A 22464-nucleotide genomic window follows, 5' to 3' on the forward strand; every position below is an offset into this window, starting at 1 on the left:
GCACAGCTCTGTGCCACAGCGAGACAGTGCAGGGGAAAACTAGTCGGTGGGGATTTTTTCCTCGGAGTATGTAAATAAATATCAATATTCTAAACCAAAGACCTCCCAGTAACTAAATATTATTTATCTTAAAACTAAACAGCTTTGTCACATATGTATAATAATAAAGAAACAAATTACAAAGGAGGAATTTGATTTTATTGGTTTTATTCAAAGCGTTTGCATTATATATCAATTTCCAACAACAGAGTTTTCACAGTTCATTAGAGACATTGTCAAAACGTTGGGTGAAGCTCGTTTCATTTCCCCACCAGTAACAGGAGACATCCCAGCCTGATTGTTTGTTTTAATTGCACTCATTCCTCACAACAGCGACCGATTTCAAACCATATCAGGGAAATCAGGGAAATCCACTGCCTCAGTGGGGAAAGGCACTTCGGAGCACGGAACATCTGAGCACGCAGCCTGAATTTGGGTTTCTTTTGGATTTGATAGCCCCAGTATGGTCAGCGCCGGCAAATCCCCACCTCTTCCATCTTGCTTCCCGCTAACAATTAGCATGTGGCAGTATGCTCGCTAAGGATTAACAAAAAATACCTTTCTTATTTTACCGGCACGGCCATCTGAGGGTCAGCTATTGGCATTCTGCATCCCGAATATCTGAGAGACCACACACTTCGCACACGCGCCCGATATAGATTTTGGCAGCGCCTGCCCCCTCGGCACGCATCTCATTCCTCAGCAGTTTGTAAGCTTGCCTTCGGTGCCCCTCCAGCTATGTGCTGGGCATTTCGCAGGTGTCAGGCTGGCGGCTGCACCCCGAGGGGCTCGCAGGGCACGCGGCTGCAGGCTGCAGCACGAGGGAGGCCCTGCTGCAGCCCTTCCTTGGGCTGAAAGCTCCCTGCTGGCAGGGAAATCTGTCCCGGCGGGGATCAGGGGATAAAAACAAAGACTTTGAAAGCGCGGAAGAAATTATTTTAAAGCTGGTCGGTGGGATCCGCCGCTCTCGGAACAAGGCTCCCGGTGAGTAATTGCAGCTACAAGGAGGGTGAGCATAGCTTCAGCCGAGCCCAGCTTAGCAAGAATCCTGCTAATGCCTCTTCCTCCGCTGCCGGCGGCTGCGGGCGCCCGGCCAAGCTCCCCCTCCTCTCCTGCAGGTAGGAGCACTGCAGCAGAAATAACAGCTCCGTCCTGCAACGCGTGGCCATGGCCTGACCCAGCACAGCACCCAAGTGCACTTTGTTTAATTGTCCCAGTGCCAGGAGCTCACCGGGATGTGCTGCAATTTGCTGGAGCAGAGCTGGAATTTTTCCTCCAGTGCAGGACCCCATATCTCAGGCCGGGGACAGCTCCCCGGCACGCAGTGTCACTTTTCCCTGACAAAGCCCGTAGGCTGGGGGCACCCCGCCTGGCCCCTATCCCATCCCCTGGAGCACAGGGGTGTGCAAACTGAGAAATGGAAGTGGGAGGCGTGGGGCACGCTTGTAGGGCAGCTGGCACCAGCCCCGACTCTCCGCTGGGCTTGGAGAATGTGGACACTTGGGGCCGGGTGCTAGCTTTCACTGCAGCTTCTTTTGCTTTCTAGGAAAGGATTGTTCCAACCCAATTTTTTGCTGTTTTATCCCCTACGTCCTCATGTGGTGCCAGCAGTGTAAAAGGACAAGCTCAGACATTCAGAGGGGTCTCTCAGATAAAGGTCTTAAAAGCAAACGAAGCTAAACCACCCTTTACAAAATCCCTTGTCCTCCCAGAGGGGTGTGAAATCAGTTACAGTCAGTGAGGAACAGCAATTAAATACAAGATACAGACGGATGATGCGTTAAAACTCCTTACACCTGTGTTACACGGAGGCAGCAGCTTTGTCAATGAACTGAGCCAGCTTCACATCTCTCTTCGTCAGCCCACCGCAGTCATGAGAAATGAGGGTGATCTGAACCTGAAAGGGAAAGAGAGGTGTTAGGACAGCCACACTGAGCCCGGCAGGCAGCAAGGCCAGAGCTTCACGGAGAGCCCCGGGGGCTGTGCAGGGAGCGAGCTGTGTCTCCCTGCTCGCATCGCCCAGGGGTGGTGGGAGGTGAGGAGGTTCAGCAGAACCTGAGGACTAAAGCTCCACACACTAAAACTGGCTTAGCACCCCTGGGTTTCCCCAAGGAGAGGTGTCTGATTAAATAACTTGTTCTTTACGTTTAAATTCTACATATCGGTTTCATGAAGGATTTGGGTCAAGCAGAGTCTGTGGCTCAAGTGTTTTGCTACACCTGGAGGTGACGAAATTGTTGAGTTTGTTGCAGATTAACTAGTTGCCAGCTCTGAACCATGCAGCTGGCAGCAAACAATTGCCAAAAATGGGCTCCTGGTGTCATCTCTGTCTCTTTAAAAGACTCAAATCCCTTTAAAAAGACACAGCCTCTCTCCGTTCCCTTCTCTCTTCCATTGTGTATAAGCTACAGAACAGGCACCAAGGATGTACCAGAGTTTTGGTCTCCTTAACTTGCAGAGGTGGCAGCTAGGGCTGGCAGATGTGTTCATTACCTTGCTGTAGACGTTAAACCATTCCGGGTGGTGATTCATCTTCTCCGCTTGTAGAGCGACTCGTGTCATAAACCCGAAAGCCTAGGAGAGAAAGAACAGAGAGGAAAAAGCCTTCCTCCACCTGCAAGGACATTGATGGAAGTTCTGCTAGAAGCTGATCAAGGCTCACCCCAAGATCTCAAAAGCTGCTGGAGCTGCTCCAGACTACTACTCCCCATTTTGAGGTGTGTTGGAGGAGTAACTCACCTTCTACAGCCACCGATGTGTTTCTGCACTGCCGACAATCATCCCCTTCAGGTTCCAGTAAATCACTCTGCTCAACGTTACTTACTCCAGGACTCAAAGCCATTGCATGGGGGCAGCGATTTTACCTTTGGCATCCGACATTGATTTTAAACATCCACCCCGAGAGCTCTCCTCCCTCGCTGCCTCTTTGCCAACGCCATTTCTAATTAAGCACCACGCCACAGAAGTCCTGCACTGGACAGATACCATTTCCAGAACCACGTCCTTTCACAGAACTCTTTTGCTATTTATTTAACTTGCAGGGAGAGAGGTGGCAGGTGGCTTTGCCTCTCTGCTTTACGAGAAAATATTTTACCTTAAGTGAGTTAAAATAGGTTTCCCAATCCTCCGCCCCTATATTCTGCACGGCGCTTTCCCCCAGGATGCAGGTTTTATCACAGGCTCAAGAAGAAAATAATAGCGTACCCTTGCCAAAATGCTTAAGAGCAAATCACTGCATTATAAAGAAAATGAGAATGTCCATGTAAATCAAGAATGCAATTACACAGTGGGGCCCAAAGGGCCTCAGTGCGTGCGCAGAACGCCTCCAAGTCAATGGGCTTTGTTCGTGCTGCGCTCCATCCATCGGGGTTCAGGACCTCAATTAACATGCAAAGCATAAGTAACATCCACGTTATAGTCTGGTTCATATTATAATACAACGATCTCAACAAAGACCTACCTGATTTAGGTAGGTTTTTAGTGCTAATTTATGGAAGAGAATGTATATAGCCCACATTCCACCAAGCGATGGCCGTTTCAAACAAACATGTGGTCAATGAATAACATATAATGGTTGATAATAGTTTCAGTCTTTTTTCCTCTCACAAATTACAAAAACCTTTAAGAAAAAAAAAAAAAAAAGAATTGGTGCCTGGATGAAGTATGACTCTGTGAGTCGCTTTGCCAGTCAAATGAATGCAAACGTTATAATCAGAGAAAATCATTCCAATGAGGTTTGTCATTTGGAAATCGCCAAACTGTCAGCAATTAAAAAGCTTTTTTCTTTGACCCAAGAGCATTCCAAAATTCGGGAAACCTAACTTCCCTTGAAGCTCTTGTTTAGTTTAATTTTGCTCGGAGTGAACAATTACTTTTAAAAATTTTCAAATGTTTCGGCAGCGCGCTTTGAAGCAGAACGCGGCAAGTTGTGTACCAGGCAGTGACAATTGGGAACACGCACGCATTAACAGTTCGAAAACAAGTTTCATTTAAATGATTTTGGAGTTCCCATGGTCTTAATAGCAAAGTTATTTCCAACAGTCTGTACGTTTCTGCAGCAGCCTATGCGCAGAAAGGTTCCCAGAAGTTTAAAACTGCGATGCCACTGCAACTAGGCTGCCTTGGTACAAACAAACAGCGAAGGAAAAAGCAGATTAAACCTACAAAAAACCTGACTGGGTTTGTGTGTGCTCTCCCAGCCTCCATCCACCCACCCGAGCAGCTCATCCATGTGCACACACGCACACAGTTACACGGGCCAAGCGCGATTCATTTACTACAGGACACTTATCTTGGACACGGACAGGAGGCAGGCAGGAGCTGGGCACACAAACTACCCAGCTCACTCCATCCGCTCCGCAACCTTCCTTCGTGCTGCTCGCCGGCCAGCAAACCCCTCTCTCCTCGCTCCCCCAGGGCTGTGGGTGCTGGTGTGAAGGCGACGTGCCCTGCCGAGGGTCCCCGTGCCACCAGGAGGGCTTCCATGGCCAGCTCCTGCCATGAAGCCACAACTGTCCCAGCCGGGGCACCTGGCACCCTCGGGGGCCATGCACAAAGCACTGTGTGCGTGCCCCGCCACTCTCCCTCGCTGCAAACCACCCCGAGCAACTTACTTTTCGTATTTCAGTTTATTTTATTTCTACGCAGAACGCAAGCATCTCCCCGCTAAGAAAATGAGCTACAGTTCCAGCGGGCAATTTCACCAGCGCAATCTCCATTAAGGTCCTAAATGCTTCCTCTGCTAATTAAATGAATTGGAACGCTATTGTTTATGAATCACCTTTGTATTTGTAGAGCCGTAACCTTGCTTTGAGAAAATACAATTGGCTCTGGAAGGAAAAGATATTTAGGCTTGATTAGATATGAAAACACTATTACATAAAATCAGTTTGGACATTTCTTCACGTCTTGAAACTTGATCGGTAATTTGGTCTAATTGGTGATCAAGGAAACTATCTTGTGATCAATTAAAGTAATTACCACATTCCGGCAACACAACCAACCTTAATTTGAGCAGGAGTCTGCACTTCTTCAACTTTAATTAAAAATAATGAAAATTATTAAGCAGTCTGCAGTGCAAGATCATTGTCAAGACTGCATTGGTGGGCAAAATTTATCAGACCATCACACATTTCTTGATGAAAGTGGGACAAGTACTTTGCTTACACCAGTAAGGCACAACGTGATCACGAGCTTCTCTGTATTAACAACAGACTTCTGCAGCCCCTCAGCCACCAACGGGAACTTTTTCAGACCTTTCCTTGAAAAAGAAAGAGAAAGAGGGGCAAGAAAGGATTGGTGCATTTTCTAGAAGCCATGAAGAAGCATTTAAAGAGAGTTTGCTGTTTTAACTACTATAAACTATACGGACAGTTCAGTAACAGGTCTATTTGGTGGGTATTTCCAGCCTAAACCTTTTAGGGCATTCTGGCTGAAGTAAGACCTGGACATACAGGTTACCCTAAGGAAGTTCACCACATCACCAAAGTCATGGAAGAGAGCAGAATCCCTGCAGCCAGCCAGAAACAGCAGTACGGGAGTGAGGAGGGAAGCAACTCCGAACTGCCAAGGAGATGCCGTAGGTGTGCGGTACATCTCTTTCCTTCGTGTCTTTTCAGGTCATAAAAGAACTGAAAACTACGGGTGTTTCAGTCGTAGCATCCCTGCTAAAATAGTTTTGAAACTCTAGCAGCCACAGTGCTTCCATGAGATAAAAATCAGAGCCACTCTCAGAAGAGTAAGTTAGCCTAATAAAGTAAAAAAACAAAACAAACAAGAAAACCCACAACTTTAAAAAAACGCAGCTGTCACATCTTGCTCAAAGGGTGTTTCAGGGCTGGCCAAACCGCTCTGGAAAGTGACAAAACACACTGCTATCACAAAATAAGACTTAATGCGACTTCTGTTGCCTGAGAATGGGAAAACCAGGGCTGGCCGCGTTGCTCTCAGCGGTGGGAGGAAAGATGAAATTCCATCCAACGCTCTGCGCCGCGCCGCGCTTAGCAGCTCCGGGAGAATCGCGGGATCCCAGAGCTAATCTGCTATTATTCTTCCTCTCACACTTCTTAAGCGAGGAATCCATTCGTCTTAATGCTTTTTAAACGTGCTGCTTTTTGTACGGCGCTTGCCAACATTATCTTGATGAGTTCTACATCAAAGCGGCGCAGGTCGATGTGTCGTGCTAATTTATCACCGCGCGGCGCGTCCCCAGTGATCGATCACCGCCGTGCACCTCCAGAGCTAGCAGCTGACAGTACTTGCCTCGAAAACGGAGATATTCAAGGAAAACAGCCGAAAGGCTCAACAGTGGAACCATGCAAGGTTTTTTATTTATTTGTTTTAAAATGTGCGAGCTACAAAGAGAGTACCCAGGCTTCCTAAATCCTTCAGACGCTCAGCCAAGGAAACCATATGCTAATCACGAGTACATTAAGGTTTCTGCCTCCCATCTGTCATTATAACGCTGGAGGTAGCATTAACCTTGACCTTGCGTAGTGTGAGGGCTACCTGTCTTCCCTTCCCCACCCATCCGGGCTGCGTCTGTACCATTTATCAGTGGGAAAGGAATAAATAAAACAAGTTACGGCGGTGCTGTCATACATGGCAAGAGACGACTGCTCTTTGCACATTTGCTTTCCATTCACCCAAATAAAAAATACCCCTGTGCGCAGCACGTAGCACGTGTTCTCCTCGGCAGTTTGACACTTACAACAATAAACGCAGATCATTAAGGTTCATTCCCAAGCTTGCACATAGCCAGCTTCCATTACTACCTACTGGCGAGCTATGGGTCAGCAGAGAAAAGGGAAAAGCTCTTTGATGGCAAGCTATAGTAAGCAATGTTTAGCTAGTCACGAGGCTTTAACTCAACCTCATGACGTTTTGTGGTGTGCTCACCAGAAAAACCCACGGTTTGTTTTATTTTTGGTCTACTTGCTCCATTAGGAAATACTTCTAACTTATAAATATGCAAAAATCGTCTTATAAGGAAGAGTGTTTAAGTAATGTTTGAGAAAGGGAAGGCAGCACACGAGGACAGTCATTCAGTCTCAAAGCTACGTGCCCAGTCTAGGACTGGTTCCTGCTGGCACCACTGGCCTGTGTGAACCACCCCAGGGAACTGGCTGGCCTTGGGGCTTTCGTCCTGCCTGGATTCACAGACGACATGAACCAGGGGAATGCATTTGCAATGTTCTTTCCCCCTTTTACCATTGTTTCATGCAGCACCATCCTGCATAAGAACCCAACGAGACCATGCCCCAAACCACAACAAGACCGTGCCCCAAACCACAGCTAAACTCCAGGTGATTCGGCCCTTCCTGCAAACATGCCCTGCATCAGCACGTCCTGGAGAACTGCTCCTCTGCCCCTCACCTGCCTGCCTGGAGCCGGGCAAACCACGTCCCCGTCTTGTCCTGGGGGAGCTGCAATCTGTGACCGCGTGTCCCCATCCTCTCCATCCCCAGCAGGAGCCGGGAGGGCAACGGCCTCCAGCAAACTGGGGAGAAAAGGTTTTTTCTCCTCTTTAGCGGCTTGAGCAGCAAAACTTAGTGAGTGCAGGCAGCTCTCCCCTTGCCCAAGTGGTGCTCAGGATTTGGGACAAGAGCAAGCACAGCCCTGAAGGACACCGATAAAGGGAAAAGGTGAAGTGGAGCGCCACAGACAAACTAGCCTGTGCTGGGTTACCATTGCTGTCACCATAAAGAAGCTGTATGAAACAAAGCAAAACAAAACCAAAAAGCAAACCCCTCAAAAAATTAAAAAAAAAATAAAAAAATTCCCAACTTAATTGTCTACACTTTCCTGCATTTACAATACCCTTTCACAACCCGCAGCCGACTGCTCACATCCCCCATGCTTAGCTGCACACATCATTTATACAAACGTGAAACGTTGCTTTGCTCTCTGAAAAAAAAGTTACCTATTTATATTCAGATGGTGGCTGTAAACACTGCTCTCCAAGCTCGCCGTTAGATCTGCGGCAGCGTATGTGAAAACCTTTACACTGCGCTGCACAAAGAACGCGGGGTCTGTCTCCCAACACTTGTTTACAATTATGTCGGTGAAGAAACTAGCTAGCCAGCTCTATATCAAACATTTTTGACAGCAAAAGCACAAACACTGATCTATTCTAAGTAGTTTGCCACTCTATGTAATCTTGGAAAAGGCATTCCTGCCTTTGATTCTAAAAATGTTTATACTTCATACATTATGCAAATAGTTTTTATATATTAAGAAATAATGCAAGCAAAGCTCAAGTTAAATTAAATTCTTCAACAATAACCTTGCCAAAGCACTGATTTTCCTATAAAAAAATTATTCCAATTTGTTGATCTTACATTGGATGAAACATACTGTAACAATCTTCATAATTTATGTCCTGTTGGGACACTATGATTTAAAGTAACATAATACAGACCAGCATCACTGCTAATCTAAACCACCTGACCAGATAAACAACAGTTTCCCCTTCTCTCTTCATCGAGGGTATTTCTGTTTATTGTCATATGATTTACCAATTTGAAGAACATGAAGAATAAATGGAGGCGAGCAGAGCCGGAGCTCTGAGGCATGGCCTTTCGGGGCGGGGGCGTTCGCTCACGCAGGTACCGGCACAATGTCAAGCGCCGCAGGAGATGACAGACGGCAGCCTCGGCAATCCCGGCCGCAGGAAAGCCGCCGGCAGCACGGGGAGTTTGGGGCGACCCCGACCAGGTGTGGTGGTGTGATGCTCCACCAAGCAGCTCCTCCACCGAGCTGCTCCTCCGAGCCCAGCATCAACCTCAGCGGTGCCATCAGCCGGCCATAAAGCAGGTGCAGGCCTAACCTGCCCCATCCGAGGCCCTAAATTACACGTTTTCCACGGAGGGCAAGGGATACGGGGAGTCAGTGGAAGAGAAAGGGTCAGGGGAAGGTGTAAGAGCCCTGACCTGCTCCCCTAGCTCGAGCCTTTGCTCGTGTCCGCTGCCTGAGTGAAATGCTTGCCTGGCATCTGCCCCACAAATCCCAGCCTTATCTTTGGCTTATGTCAGCATTTTCCTAACTGCTGAGCTCGGGCCTATTTGACTGGTGACAAGATGATACGAAATGGTACATCTGTTCCCCTCTTCCTTGTCACATTTTTACTTTTCCAGCAGCGCCGGGGATCATTTTTCCCATTCTCCTTTTTTATTACAGTAAGTGATTGCACCTGGGTTTCACCAACAGACAGCAGATAATGCGCGCAGTGATTCAGGGAACAGACTTCACGCCCAAGTTAATCACCTAATCCACCAAAAAGATTTATAAACTCAACAGAGTGGAAGTGAGGTGTCTTAAACCAGCATTACAACTTCTTTCTGTGAGGGACGAAGGGTTCGAGGCTCAGCACAGCCACATCGCATCATGTGCTTGCAGACACATAAAAGCAATTACAGTTGCCCATAAAGTCTACTGCAAAATGCGTGGAAGTCCTGAATTTAAAATCCCAGCCAGAGCTGGGACAAGGGCACTCCAGAACATGCTATCCCCCTGGGGCAGAGCTGATCCCCACACGTGTCACAGCCACGGTCCCATCGTGGTGCCCATCCCGACCCTAAGCTCGGCACATCTCCCAGTCCCAGTAACGCTGGGTGCCTCCAGGTAGAAGTCAACTGGTTCAGGGTGAACACAGATCTATGACAGGAGGGAGCAAAAAAAAAGTTTAGTGGCACTTTGTTCACTCGCCACTAAATTAATCCCATCGTAGCAGCTTCAGCGTCAAACCCATGGCAGCTAAAATCAGGCATAATTCCAAGGGTTTTCATACGTGGCAGTTGTGATGTATTACTTTATATGGAAGCATTCTAAATAAATGCCTTTTTAAAATTATTATTGCAGTTCCAGCTCCTTCAGTACTAGGCAAACATAGCCTCATAAGTATTATTTTATTTATTCAAAAATTGGGTTCAGTTGGATTTTAGAGATCTGTACCCAGTTTTAACAAGCTCCACTTGTCCTTCTCCTTAATATCATTCTTACTTGCTCAACACAGGAAAAAGACAGAAAATAATCAGAGGTTTCAGGACTGAACTGGAACGGGGAAGAAATCCTCCAGCTCAAACAAGGAATGTGAAGGTTGCACTTAGGAGGTTTACACCAAATAAAACGGCAATTTCACAAAAACGTGATTTTCCTAAATGAGCTTTTTGCACCCAGCCTATAAACATTAAATAATACAACGAAGCCCCCATTAACTGGGCACCTGCTAAAGCAATCAGTAACTTAAAATAATAAACTCTCTTGGCTGCGCAACTGAAAGAACAATGATAATTTTACTTGTTAAAACAAATGTTTGGCCCAGCAAATCAAAACTCTAGCTGAATGAAGCTGTCACAGCAAACACTGGAAAAATAAACTAGCAGCGAGATGCCGGCAGCCCCCAGCTCCCACCTTTTCCATTCCCACCCCTGGACCCGTGCCACGTCTCCGCTCCCGTAGGGGCTTCTTGTTGCACACCAAGAGGCAGAAAAACAGCCGTGCCCACGCCGTGCCAGCCAACCCCACAAAGCTGCTCTCTAACAGAGGAAATGAGAAGCAAAGTAAGCGATGCCCCAACTTCAACAACGTCCCCAAACCCTCCTGTACAGAGCTCGGGTGCTTTCTCTGCTGGAAAACTTTCCTGAATTGGTGCAAAAGAGCAGGGAAGTTCACTATCCCATCGCACCGCTCTTTGGATGGAACAGACCCGGCTACAGTGGAACAAAATTCTCCTCTTTTTACCCAATGCTGCTTCTGACTTGTATGCGAAGGGATGATTTCATTCTGTAGACACGAAAATGAGGTTTGCATGCCATATATGCTGCTGATAACAATAAGAAGCGCTCAGACCAAATTTTCCTTGGTCTTTTGGCCAAGATTACACATACTACCAGTTTAATATACAAAATATTCTCTGCTGAGTATCCAAGGGCAATCATATCCTGCTGCTGATAATCCTTTAAATCTCTGCCATTTATGATCCTAAGAAAACATCAAAGAGTGATAAGAAAGGCATTGCTTTATGATGGATTAAGAAAAGCAGCAGCTGGTCTCACAATCCTATCATCCTTCACTACCCTCTTACCACTGCCCTGTGAGCTTTTTTGGTTTGGTTTGTGTTTTTTAAAGACGAGGTCAACAATTCACACATGCAACAGAAGAAATCACGACGGAGGTGGAAGGAGTTTGGAGGGGTCTCCTGGCCAAGCCAGAGCCTAAAGGACCCAAAGCCATGAAACACCACAAATAACCACTGCCTGCAGGTCTACTCAGGGATTTTACCCAGCTGAGCTGCTGAAAACATCCTCAGGTACTGTGGGAGCAAGTCTGCAGGCTTGTATGCCTCTTTTATTAGGAGAGATGTGATGAAACCTCTCTCGGTGTGATGAAACCTCTGCGGTCCGTACGAGCACCCCAACCTGCACTTCGTCTCCTGCACCCGGGTGGCTGGAAGAACGGCTGGTGCAGGGAGCAGAGAAATGGACACAGGGAGCTACGTGAAGCTGCGTTATTAAAAAAAGGATTGCTAACTGCCAACGATTTGGATAGAAGTATACAACCCTCGTTTAACACTTTCTGCTGTCCTCAGCCCTCCCTGTGCCCCACGCACGTCCCTGGAAGCAGCAGGGTACATTCAAGGTGCTGTATTTTGAGAGGACCCATGGGTGCTCCCGTTGGCTGTTTGTTTCCTAAGGGTTCCCCTGGGGAACCCAGCCCGTTTTGTACATCCCTGCATCTGGAAACAGGCAGACGGGCTCAAGAGCAGGCAAATTCTTGGTCCTTTAGTGAACATCGAATTTCTTTTAGAAATTCATACGAGCGCACCATGAAGGGAAATCCACTGCACAGCTCTGTTTCTCCATTAGATGGGGCATTAAAAGAAGCATGCCTAAGCACAATGAAATGAGCTTGTAAAGACAAGGGGACTTCTCACTGCAGGCACTCACCTCTCGTACCACAGAATAAAGCCTCTCCCATCAAGGTATCCCTTGGTCCTACACAGACATGGATGTGAGCACCTTGTGCCATTCTCATCACAGCACAAGGAAAATCTCACACCAGACCCTGAAATGAATGAATGAGGACTCCAAACCTGACTCAGCACGGGGCAAGCTCTTCGCTCAGCCCCAATAAGCCATCCACCAGTCCATGGTCTTCAAAATACATGTGACTTGTCATCTTCAGCCCAACCAAGTTAAAGGAAGAAAAAGGGCAGCAGGGAGAGGGGAAAGGGAGGACGGGAAGTTCTCCCCATTTGAAGCTGGTTTACAGCTTTATGAAAGACGAATGAAAAATTATACTCACATCACACTGATAAACTGTGGGTCTGCCAGTGGCTTTTCAGAGCAGATGTAACATTTTAGCAAATGTGATTGTTTGTGAAAGAAATAATTCTGATCAAAAACGAAATTGCAGCCAGCACGAGCGCTGGGCTTCGTCACTCTAATCCGCCCTGACAGGAAGCAGCGAGTGGAGATTCCTACTGTGAGAGCAGCAGATGTGAAAGGTCAGCGCTGGCCTGCGACTTCAAAACCGTTAACGTGTAAAACAGTGTGCATTAAAGCCCGGGACGGCTAACCGCCGGATTAACGGATGTCCGCTAAGTGGGTCTGATGTGCTTTTGGCAAGTAATGGTTAATTTTTAAATAGGTGCGCTGCCATCTTATTTTGTTTTATTCTGCCAGCCAGAGTCCGTTTGGAATTACAGTGGCAGAGGGTAGCATCCCGAAGCACGTCTTTCCTTCGTGCTGTTTTGTGGAGCGGCTGTGAGCAAGTGGGAAAACTGCAAAAAGCAACTTACGGCTTGGAAATGTAGCCAGGCATCATCCCAGGGCATGGGGACGCAGAAAGTTAAGCAACCAAGAGGGAGAGATGTGCTACTTGCACTTAATCAGCATCTTTCCAGCACCCCTGTAAACAAACATTTTAATGCACGAGGAGTTACAAGACATGAGGTTTCCCTAAGAGAAAAGGTAAAGCGTTATTCTGGCTGAGCATCTTCTTCCGTGAGTCCTCCTCTGGACCCGGGGCAGGTAGCAGGAGGGAGCCCAAATTCCAGTGACCAGCACCAACCTGCTCACACTTGCTGCATTTGGGTGCAGGCACACGGTGGCCCTGCCCGTGTGGCTGCTCCAACATTTATTCCACTTAATTCTGAACCTCAGACAGAGGGGACAGTCACCGTGTGCCTAACACACAGCTGAGAGGAGGGAGAAACATTTCTTCCCCTTCGGATCTACAAGGAGCCTTGCGAAACCCACAAGGCACTTGGACAAATAATTCCTATTTGCGCTTACAGCGTAATGCCTGGAACAAGCAGCAAGCAAACGCTGTCATAATTTCTACTAAAGTGATAATAAATCCATCTTTTAAGGGAAGCCAACTGGAGAGCAGCCCGGCAGTCAGCCGGACAGACGTCGGCAGGGCCTGCTTAAGTCAAGACCCAACAGGTCTGCCGGGCATGGCAGGCTCAGCAATTAGAAACACCACCACCCCCAATGATTATAAGCCATAAAACACGGGTTTTGTCTCCAGAGAGCCGTGACTTAGCTCACCAAGGACACGAGCATCCCTAATTGTGGCTCGGTCCAAGGGAAGGATCAGCAGATGTCACTCGTGCGACCCTGGGAGGTGGCACCCGGCCACGGGCCTGCTCCCGGCCTTCAAGTTCTTGCAGCACCGTGATGGGACCATGGCCGAGGAGGGGACATCCCCAGCCAGGCAGCAGCTCCCCAACACGTTACAGAACTTGGATGAAGGGGCTGAAAGGAGGGGATGGCTCCCGAGAAGCCCACCTTGCTCAGAGGAGAGCCGAGGCACCGGGCACAGTGACACCCGACTGATGCACACACCGGGGCTAAAACGAAGCGGGTCTTACGGCAATACCCAGGAGTGGAAGGGGAGGCTGGACTGACAAGGACTTTAAAAGACACACGAGGCAGCTGATGCACTACAGCAACTTCATTTAAAACAGAAAAAAAACATTGCCAAGTGCAAAACATTCGTCTGAAAATATCCTGGAGCACAGGCTGACTTTACACATGTTTTTGTGCCCCGAGATGAAAATAAATCCAGTGTTTCCCAACTCCCAGCACCGAGGATTTACTTTCTGCCTAGACGCAACCCAACAGCACGTTTCCACCGCTGCGGCTTTGCAGTATTGCTCATCAGGAGAAAAAACACTCGCTGCTGGCTAAACTGGAAGTGTTACTGGAAACAGGACACGCTGACAGGCACCACCTCCTCCTCCTTTAAAGCTGAGGATGGAGATTGTTCTGCTTGCAAATGATCCACCTGCATGGCACCTCCAGGCACCAGCACCCAGCCTGGTGCAGGGGATGGATGGATGGATGGATGGATGGATGGATGGATGGATGGATGGATGGATGGATGGATGGATGGATGGGGTCCCAGGCCCACAGCTGACCCCCCAGCCCGACCCTGGGTGCTATCCCCTCAGCCCACAGGCACCAGCCCGCTCTCGCTGGTTTAGCCCACAGGTTAACCTTTGCCAGTCCCAAGAATTTCACTATCGGTTTCCAATAAAGGAAAATGTCAGCGGGCAGATACGCCAGAAATTCATTATTTTCAGATACCAAGATTTTCTCCACTCTGTAAAGCCGCTCGTAAATAATCCTGATTTATTGCCAATCAGTTATTGTATTCATAAACGCAGGGAAGTCAGTGACCAACGTAACTACCAAAAGAAATACTTTCATAACTTTGCAGGTGCACAAATCACGGCATATGGGAGAGGACTCAAAGGATAATGGAAAATGAAGCGGTTTAGGAAGGAGTATATGAAAAACAGCACCTACCTAGGCGGATAAAAATAAAATGGATTCATTTCATTCAACAGGCAACCTAAGGCAGAACTCTAGCAGAGGGAGCAAGGAGACAAACGCTACGTGAAAAACAGCAAATTCCCCCCCGAACAAATGAAAAGGGGCTCGTCCTTTGATTACCAAAGCTGATGAGAAGGGGCAGCTCTGCAGGCTGCTCGCTCCTTGAGGCTAACCACAACCGACATGAGCCACACCTGAAACCAATCAGTGCCCAGGCTTTGAGAAGATTCACACGCGAGGACTAAATTTGTCGCAAATGGGTTGGTTTCCGATCCTAATGTAGCCAACTTGCTTTATTCTGACCTCCATTTAACAAATCAACTTAATGGGCACTGGGAGTGCTATAAAACTTAACAATGGAGTGATTTTAACTTTTAAAATACAGTTATGAAGCAAAATGTTGGAGAGCTCCTTCAATACTGGAAATCAAATTAAATCTAGACATTTTTTAACAGTCTTGACAGATATAATCCTAGTTACCATGTAAATTTATGGTAAGCTGCTGTGATATTAGCCACAGGTGCTACTTTTAATATATGGCCCGCATCTGGCTGGGAATAAAATTTCTCAGAGGACTGAAAATGACCTCACTATCAGACAATGGAGAAGAAAAAAAAAAACAAAAAAAAAAAACAAGACCACTGTGGCATATAAAAAGCTGGAGATGTGGCCCACAACCGAATATTTTACATGAAATTCATTTTAACTCTGCAGACTGTAGGTTAAAGGCTATTATGTTTTCAATACGTAAAAGGCGTGGACATATTTCAGCCAAGCAGCCAAAAGATTATGTCCATAAAGCAGCAATGAAATCCACTGCCTACACATATAAAAACAAATTTTCCAATACCTTTGATCAACACAGAGGACAAAGCAACGTGCCGGAGGAGAAAAGGGAAGTATCAGCACAGCTCCAGCTGGAGCACGGGCACAGCACCGATTCCTGCTAGAGAGCTGGCAACGCTGGAAGGGACGTGCAAAGGGAGAATAATAATTTATTTAACAGCTCCAAATTTTTTGCACATCTTTAAGTAAGCTCTTAAAACACAAGGCTGCCCAACTGCAACGAAACACGTGCTTCCGCCCTCCCTGAGCCATCCTCCAAAGCGTTTCCTCACTGTCATCTCCACTCAGGCTCATCCTTCACCTGTGTCCTGCATCCCCAAAACACAAAACACGTTTAAAATAACCCTAAAAAAGTCTTAGAACGTTTGATTTCCTGTCATTTCACAAAATGACATTAGAGGTCTTACAGAGACTTCCTATGTGAAATTTAGGAGAAAAAAAAAAAAAACTTTAATTAAAAACTTACCCAGTAAAAGAAAGCAGCTGTAAATACTGAACCTGGCCATCAGCAAACATGCCCACCTTCGTAATTTCCTAACTGCATTTTCTGCTTTGGCGTGATTACCTAAGGAAATGCAATCACACAGGCAGTTGCCCCTTAAGCCCTCCAGCCAAATCCAGCCAAATTTGACAAGAACCATGGAAGTCTCGGCGTTGTGATGTTCCTGCGGGTCTGGCGAAAATGAGCAGAGGGACGAGGGACCCCAACCTGCCGCAGAGACGGAGCTGGGAACGCATGAGAGGAGCTGGAGGTATCGCAGAGCTGGGGCAAAAGCCATGGAGGAGAGGGGCCGGGAGGACAAATCCCTCGAAACCCAGGTCTCAGCTGTTTCACTGCTCCCAGAGCAGTTTCCTTGCTCCGCAGGCATCACCGCTGCCCGCAGAGACCGTGCAAGAAACTTTTCAGGAGACTTTCAACAGAACTTTTGCATTACTTCTAAATGCACTTTGTGCAAACAGGAAGGCATGGCATTTTCAGCAGAAATTCTGCTTTTTTTAAGCGAGGTCTGTCCCTTTTGACTGCTCACTCCTCCCAAAGCATGCTGAACTGACATACTGGGGAAACTCATGGAAACTCCTGAGATCCAGACCAGGACTCTGAGATCTGCAGCACGCCACCCTCCCTCGATGATCAACTCTTAACATTTAGCCCTAAAGTTTCTGCAGTTTCTTGTCCGGGATCCCAGCAGCACCACCAGAGGTTGCTTGCATTTCTGTCCCTATTCTGAATGCTGCAGAGGGCTCACCCTACAGACAGGAGGTGAACGTTTTGTGTCCATCACCCAGGGCCATGCAGGCTCTACAGCACGCCCTCCTGATGGCACAAAGAGGCCCCAAAGCCTTGGCAACTTCTTCTGCTCTTCCTTTCTCCCCACAACTGCTCTCCGCAACGCATTTCAGGGGCCAGATTCTCCCTCCTACAAGAGAGAACAGGAAGAGCAGAGGAAAACCAAGAAGCGATGCGTGGGTAAGGCGGAACGGGCACATCGCTAGGGCCAGCACAGCCAGGCAACATGTTCTCCTCTACAGCTGAGCTGTGTTTGTATTTCTTCCCTCTACTCAGCACATTCTGTATTTTCTACAAGCTTAGAGCACATACCCACCACAAGCCTACCTCACCCTAAAGGAAGACAGAACATGGATCTTTGGGGAGGATGCAGAAAATCCTTGTCTGGCGACATGACCATGCTTCAGGGGCAAGCTGCAGGGGATGGGGAAGGGACATCAGCAGCACCACCATGGTGGGAGAGGAACCAGCCATGCCCAGGAAGGAGCAGGACCCAGGATCGGTGCACAGTGGGTGCCCACAGCTCACAAACAGCTTCCAACGGGGGCTTCAGGCCGCTTTCCAGCTTGTTTTAGGGAATTGTGCCTCCAAAGCCCGTCTTCATGAAAATGTATCTTCAGACTAACAAACAGCATCAGCAGTTTCAAGCTCTGTGTTACAAAATAATTCCATAAGCCAGAAGTGTCATTAGCTTGTCAGTTGTTAAAAAGGCAGCCCATTTCTGATCGCTTTTAACTGAGCTAATCTCAGCCTGAAAGCTTCAGGAATCTAAATAACTCTTGTTTCACAGAAGTTTCATTTCATTCTCATGCTGAAAATAATATACATAAACCAAGTTCATGTCTACACATTTGCAGGACTTTATAATAAAAGTTGTGTTTATATTCTTAACATCTGTTGACATACACAGACTTTGTAAACCTGGCATAGATTTTAAAGCCACAGAATTTTCCATGCATCATGAACATTATCTGTGAGAAGCAATAAAAAAAGCAATGAATACATTAATCATACCAATATCATCTGCAAAGCATAAATCTGAAATACCTTTCATGTCAGCTCCACTACTCGGATTTTTACACACCTGATTTTATGCCATCTGCAATGAGCAGAAGGAAGACCACTGAGGAAATAACATTTCTCAGTGCTCTGACGTCTCCTGAATACTCACACTTTAAATATTGTAAACAGAGAACCTACTACAGGAAATAAAAGGAGTTGCACCTAAAAGTCTCAATCCTAACTGGAGGCACACAGAGGACCTGCCTCCGGTTTGCCCCCCCAGCAGAAAGCCCAGGTGGGCTCTGATGGCCCCAGCATGATGCCTGTGAAGGGCACCAAGGAACGGCACAGACTGCACCAACACCTTCCAAGCAGTTCAAGTGGCTTTTTTTTTTTTAGTACCATTTCTAAGATGACACATTAGAGGTATTCATGTATACTTCTAATTTACCGAGCATACTCAGTTTTGTATACTGGCAAACGCTTCATCAATCTTCAAGTTAGGAAGACCAAGAATATCTACCTATTTCATAGGATCAATCTATACAGTCAGAAGAAACCCAACAACTTTCTAGGTTTTTACTGAAGCAGCGAGATTTCTAGATATCTGGTGGGGGGTCCCCCTGCCTTGTCTCTTGACCTGTCCATTGGCACACTGCCTGAGTCCATCCGGTCAAATCAACTTCTTTACTTACAGCGTGCAAAAATACTTTTCATTAAGTTTGGAATAAAACTATGGTTGTGCTGAACCAACAGATTTTGACCGTGTGCTGGCAGGGACAGCGTTTCATGAATATCTGAAGCACAAGGGCCAAACCCCCCACCCTGCCTTGCCAAGTCTATCTCATCATGTCAAGCACACTGGTGGTTCCAGCTCCTTGAACTGCCTTTGCACCTCCCCAAGGTTTCATGTGAGCTCCCTCTCATGGACTTCCCCATCTGCGTTGCCTTATGAATTAGTTGATAGGGTTTTATTTGTTCTGTATTAACCCTCAGGACTGAAGTGCAATTCAGGACAACTGTGCCCAGGGCTCTGTCTGTGCCCACTGACCAGCTCCTGGGCTGTGTTTCCCTGCCATTATTCTCTCATTTTCCTTCGCCCTGCTCAGAGCAGCCCAGGAGCTCTGCTCCCACCTGCTCTCTGCTGCCCAGGCTTCCCAAACCTGGAACAACACAAACACAGCCAGCGTTACAAATCATGGTTTATCCAGCTCATTGGGATTTCCCAAAAACCTTGGTCTGGGTTTAGGCAGTGCCACGTAAATCAATGGACTTCACTCAGTCACTACACACAGAAAAAGGCACGGCCTGAAGCCTGGAGCTGGCAACATCCTTCCCGCGGGGAGAAAAGAGCCACCTCGGAGAGCAATCACCCTAAGAAAACCCTGCATGTCCTCTGCCACCCAAGGAAGTGCTCACTGCGCTCTCAGAAATAAAGCAGCATGGGAATTGTCCTCCATCCATTCCACACTCTTACTGTTTTCTGTTATTTTTGTCATTCTCCTCCTGTTCTACTAATAAATTGTTAACATATTATAACTCTCTGCAACTTTGCTCAGAAGACTGAATTTACGCAATCTCAAGCAAAATTCAGTATTTCCAAAGAAAGTTTGTAACCATTGTCACAGACACGTTCTTACAATTTGAAAGGTGGTCAGGACTTGGACTTCAAATACAAACCCGGCAGGGTCTGACCAGGAATCTGCTGTACCGAAGACATCACGAGATCAGCTACAATTCATTCAAGAATACATATGACTTCTGGCTTTCTGCTTAGAAGATGAAACTTGTGCTGTTTTTCCCACCTTGTTTCCCAAAAGTTTGTGTTCTTGTATTTACCCATTTTTCTCATTCTTTCTGCACAAAAAAATAAAGAATGAACTCCACTATCCAACATTTATGTATTTCTAGTAATAATTCTAGAGTGCTAGTAATGAAAAAAAAATCAGGATTAAATATTATTTGTCTAATCCCATAATACCAACCCTGACCTTGACCCTAATATTATAATCAAGAAATTACAGTGTTAGAATAATAAATCTAGTTAACAACTACAAAATGGATTTAATTTACTCCACCTAATGAGATTGGAATCAGAGACCAATTCACTGAGGCAAACCCAACAGGGCTGGCCCTAACAGGATACTCCCAGCTTTCAGAATACAAATATTTTCCCATCAGAACCATATGGAAATTGAAGCAATTATATTTCCTTTATATTAAAAGTGGTATATAACAATAATTACCTGATTAAAATTTTTGAAGTTAAATTCTTTGTAGATGGCATCTCTTTCACCTAGCTCAGACCAGCCTGAAGCTTTGAGATCCAGTAAAACTTGGTTCCTCTCCTCTGTTGTCAGCCAATGAGACTGGGAAGACTATTAAAGAAAAACAAATAAAACCCATTACACTATTGAGACTGAGGTTCCTTTATACAACAATAAGAAAACCGCATGATGAAATGACAGTGATGTATTGTAGCAAAGTAAGTATTTAAGATGCAAGAGGTGGAAAATTCACTGTAGCGTGTTTTATTTTTTATAATTTCAGAGAGCTGCTTAACTCACGTAACTTATAACACCAAGAAGCACGGCTTCTGTTTGGTCAGCTAAATTTGGATAAATGTTTTTGTACAAACTAAACAAGAGCATCAGGCTGTTTCATGGCAATGAACACGGATAGCAGCATACCTGTGCCCAGTACCTCATTCATCTGAATTGTCCAGATGCTGTAGCACTTTAATTAATTTTCAGCTATTCCACTTTGCCATATAGATTAGAGATTATTTACATGATACGCTAAATGTACAATTACAAGGCTAAAAGGTGTATCAGGGGAATATCTGAATTTTAAAAGGCAGAAACAACAATAATAGATAATACACACAACTTGTACTTTGTTATTCCTAGAAAAGCAGGAATAGATTTAAAAATAGCAAGCACAGTGAAATACTAAAAGCAACAGAGAGCTTCTTAACGAAGGGTGGAAAGAAATACAAATGATAATACAATTACAAGTTACAATCTAATGGTATTAGCACACGATTCTGCAGAGCACGTGTGTTCAGGTATGGCTTATTTTAAACAAAAGGAGCCCTCCTGAAGCCACTGGGACACAGACAAGGCCAAGTGTGTGAGTGGAGAGTTAGACTTGGGATCAGACTGATCCCAAGTTCAAGCTAAGAAGCAAAGCTGGAAGGGGAGGATGCTCCGTGCTGGGGCAGCGTTCAGAGGGCTTGCAGGTAGGTGCGATGTGCTGGGTGTCACGGCTCAGCACCAGCACCCCCAAAACACGCCCAGCACCCCAAGGCCACCGCCGGGGCTCTGCAGCTCGGAGCTGCTGCGGGTCCCAGCGGCAGCCCCCGGGCCACCAGGTGGTGCTGTCAGCCTGGGCAGCGCAGAAATTAGCGCAATTAATGCCGCCCCAGCAAGACTGGAAGCTCTTTCTCCATTAGCAAGTGGAGCCTCGTGGGAGATAACAGCAGATGCATGGAGAAAATAATTGAAACTTCTGCAATGGCCACAGAGCAACATTTTCACCAATAATTCGGGACAGAGATACATGGCAGCACCACTGCAATCGTCTGCGCTCAGTGGGACGCCTCATTTACAAGAGGTGGGCTTTATGCACCCCACTGAGCCCATTCAGGCTCTTTTTGCTTCAGATTTTAACTTTGGACTTGCAGCAGCACAAGCGCTGAACGCGGCATTGCTGCAGCAGCAGGCACAGGCAGGAATTCCTCAAGCACATGCGAGTATTGCCGAAGCTCAGCCTAAATTTGCCGAGAGCTGTTCTCTGGCAAAAGGTGAACCCCGCAGCAGAGAACTCGTGGGGGGAGATTTTTGGAGGTCGCAAAGTCCAGGGCTGCGTGGAGGAGGCAGCACAAAGTCCGTGCCCTGGCAGGAGGGGAGATGTCACCGGCTTGGCCTCAGGGACACCACAGCCGGCTGCCCAAAGCCTCGCTGGGGCACGTGGATGTCCTAATCCTGCTCATGTCCCCCGTGATATAAATACGGAGCGTGATGGAGCCTTGGGTGCATGCTGATATTGGCAGCTCCGACCACGTCCAAGCCAGCTGTGGTCACAGCCACCTGCTTCAGCAGGGCACGGACACACAGCAGGACCTGGGAGAGCAGCGTGAAGCCCAGGGGCCTGCAACACGCGAGGGTGCAGCAAGAATTAAGGATTTAGGGAACACGCAAGCAGCAGAGCCACACAGCACCGCACAGCCAAGCCTGATGGGCACAGGGGGATTCATTAGCACGCCCAATTAGCCACGCAGTCATTCTACTAAAAGAACAGCCCCAGCTGGGGCTGCCCCGCACCCACACACACACACACACAGGGAGGAAAGGCCCCGAGATGGCGGCGCGGCCCCACAGCGCCCGGCCCCGGCCCGGCCTCACCATGGCGGCCCCGCTGCCGGCCGCGGCTCCCCGGCTCCCC

At 47.2% G+C, this 22464-nt stretch overlaps 1 protein-coding gene across 1 annotated transcript; it reads right to left on the reverse strand.

Annotated features, from left to right (window-relative positions):
• Positions 1-190: 190 nt before the first annotated feature.
• Positions 191-22448, reverse strand: PCBD2 (pterin-4 alpha-carbinolamine dehydratase 2). Its single transcript, XM_032197194.1, has 4 exons — positions 22425-22448; positions 20265-20396; positions 2533-2613; positions 191-1936 (listed from the first exon to the last, which is right to left on the reverse strand). The coding sequence occupies exons 1-4, from the start codon at positions 22425-22427 to the stop codon at positions 1841-1843; spliced, it is 312 nt and encodes a 103-aa protein (XP_032053085.1). The 5' UTR covers positions 22428-22448; the 3' UTR covers positions 191-1840.
• Positions 22449-22464: the final 16 nt, after the last annotated feature.

Source organism: Aythya fuligula, chromosome 14 (genome assembly GCF_009819795.1).
Source record: "Aythya fuligula isolate bAytFul2 chromosome 14, bAytFul2.pri, whole genome shotgun sequence".
Taxonomy (NCBI): domain Eukaryota; kingdom Metazoa; phylum Chordata; class Aves; order Anseriformes; family Anatidae; genus Aythya; species Aythya fuligula.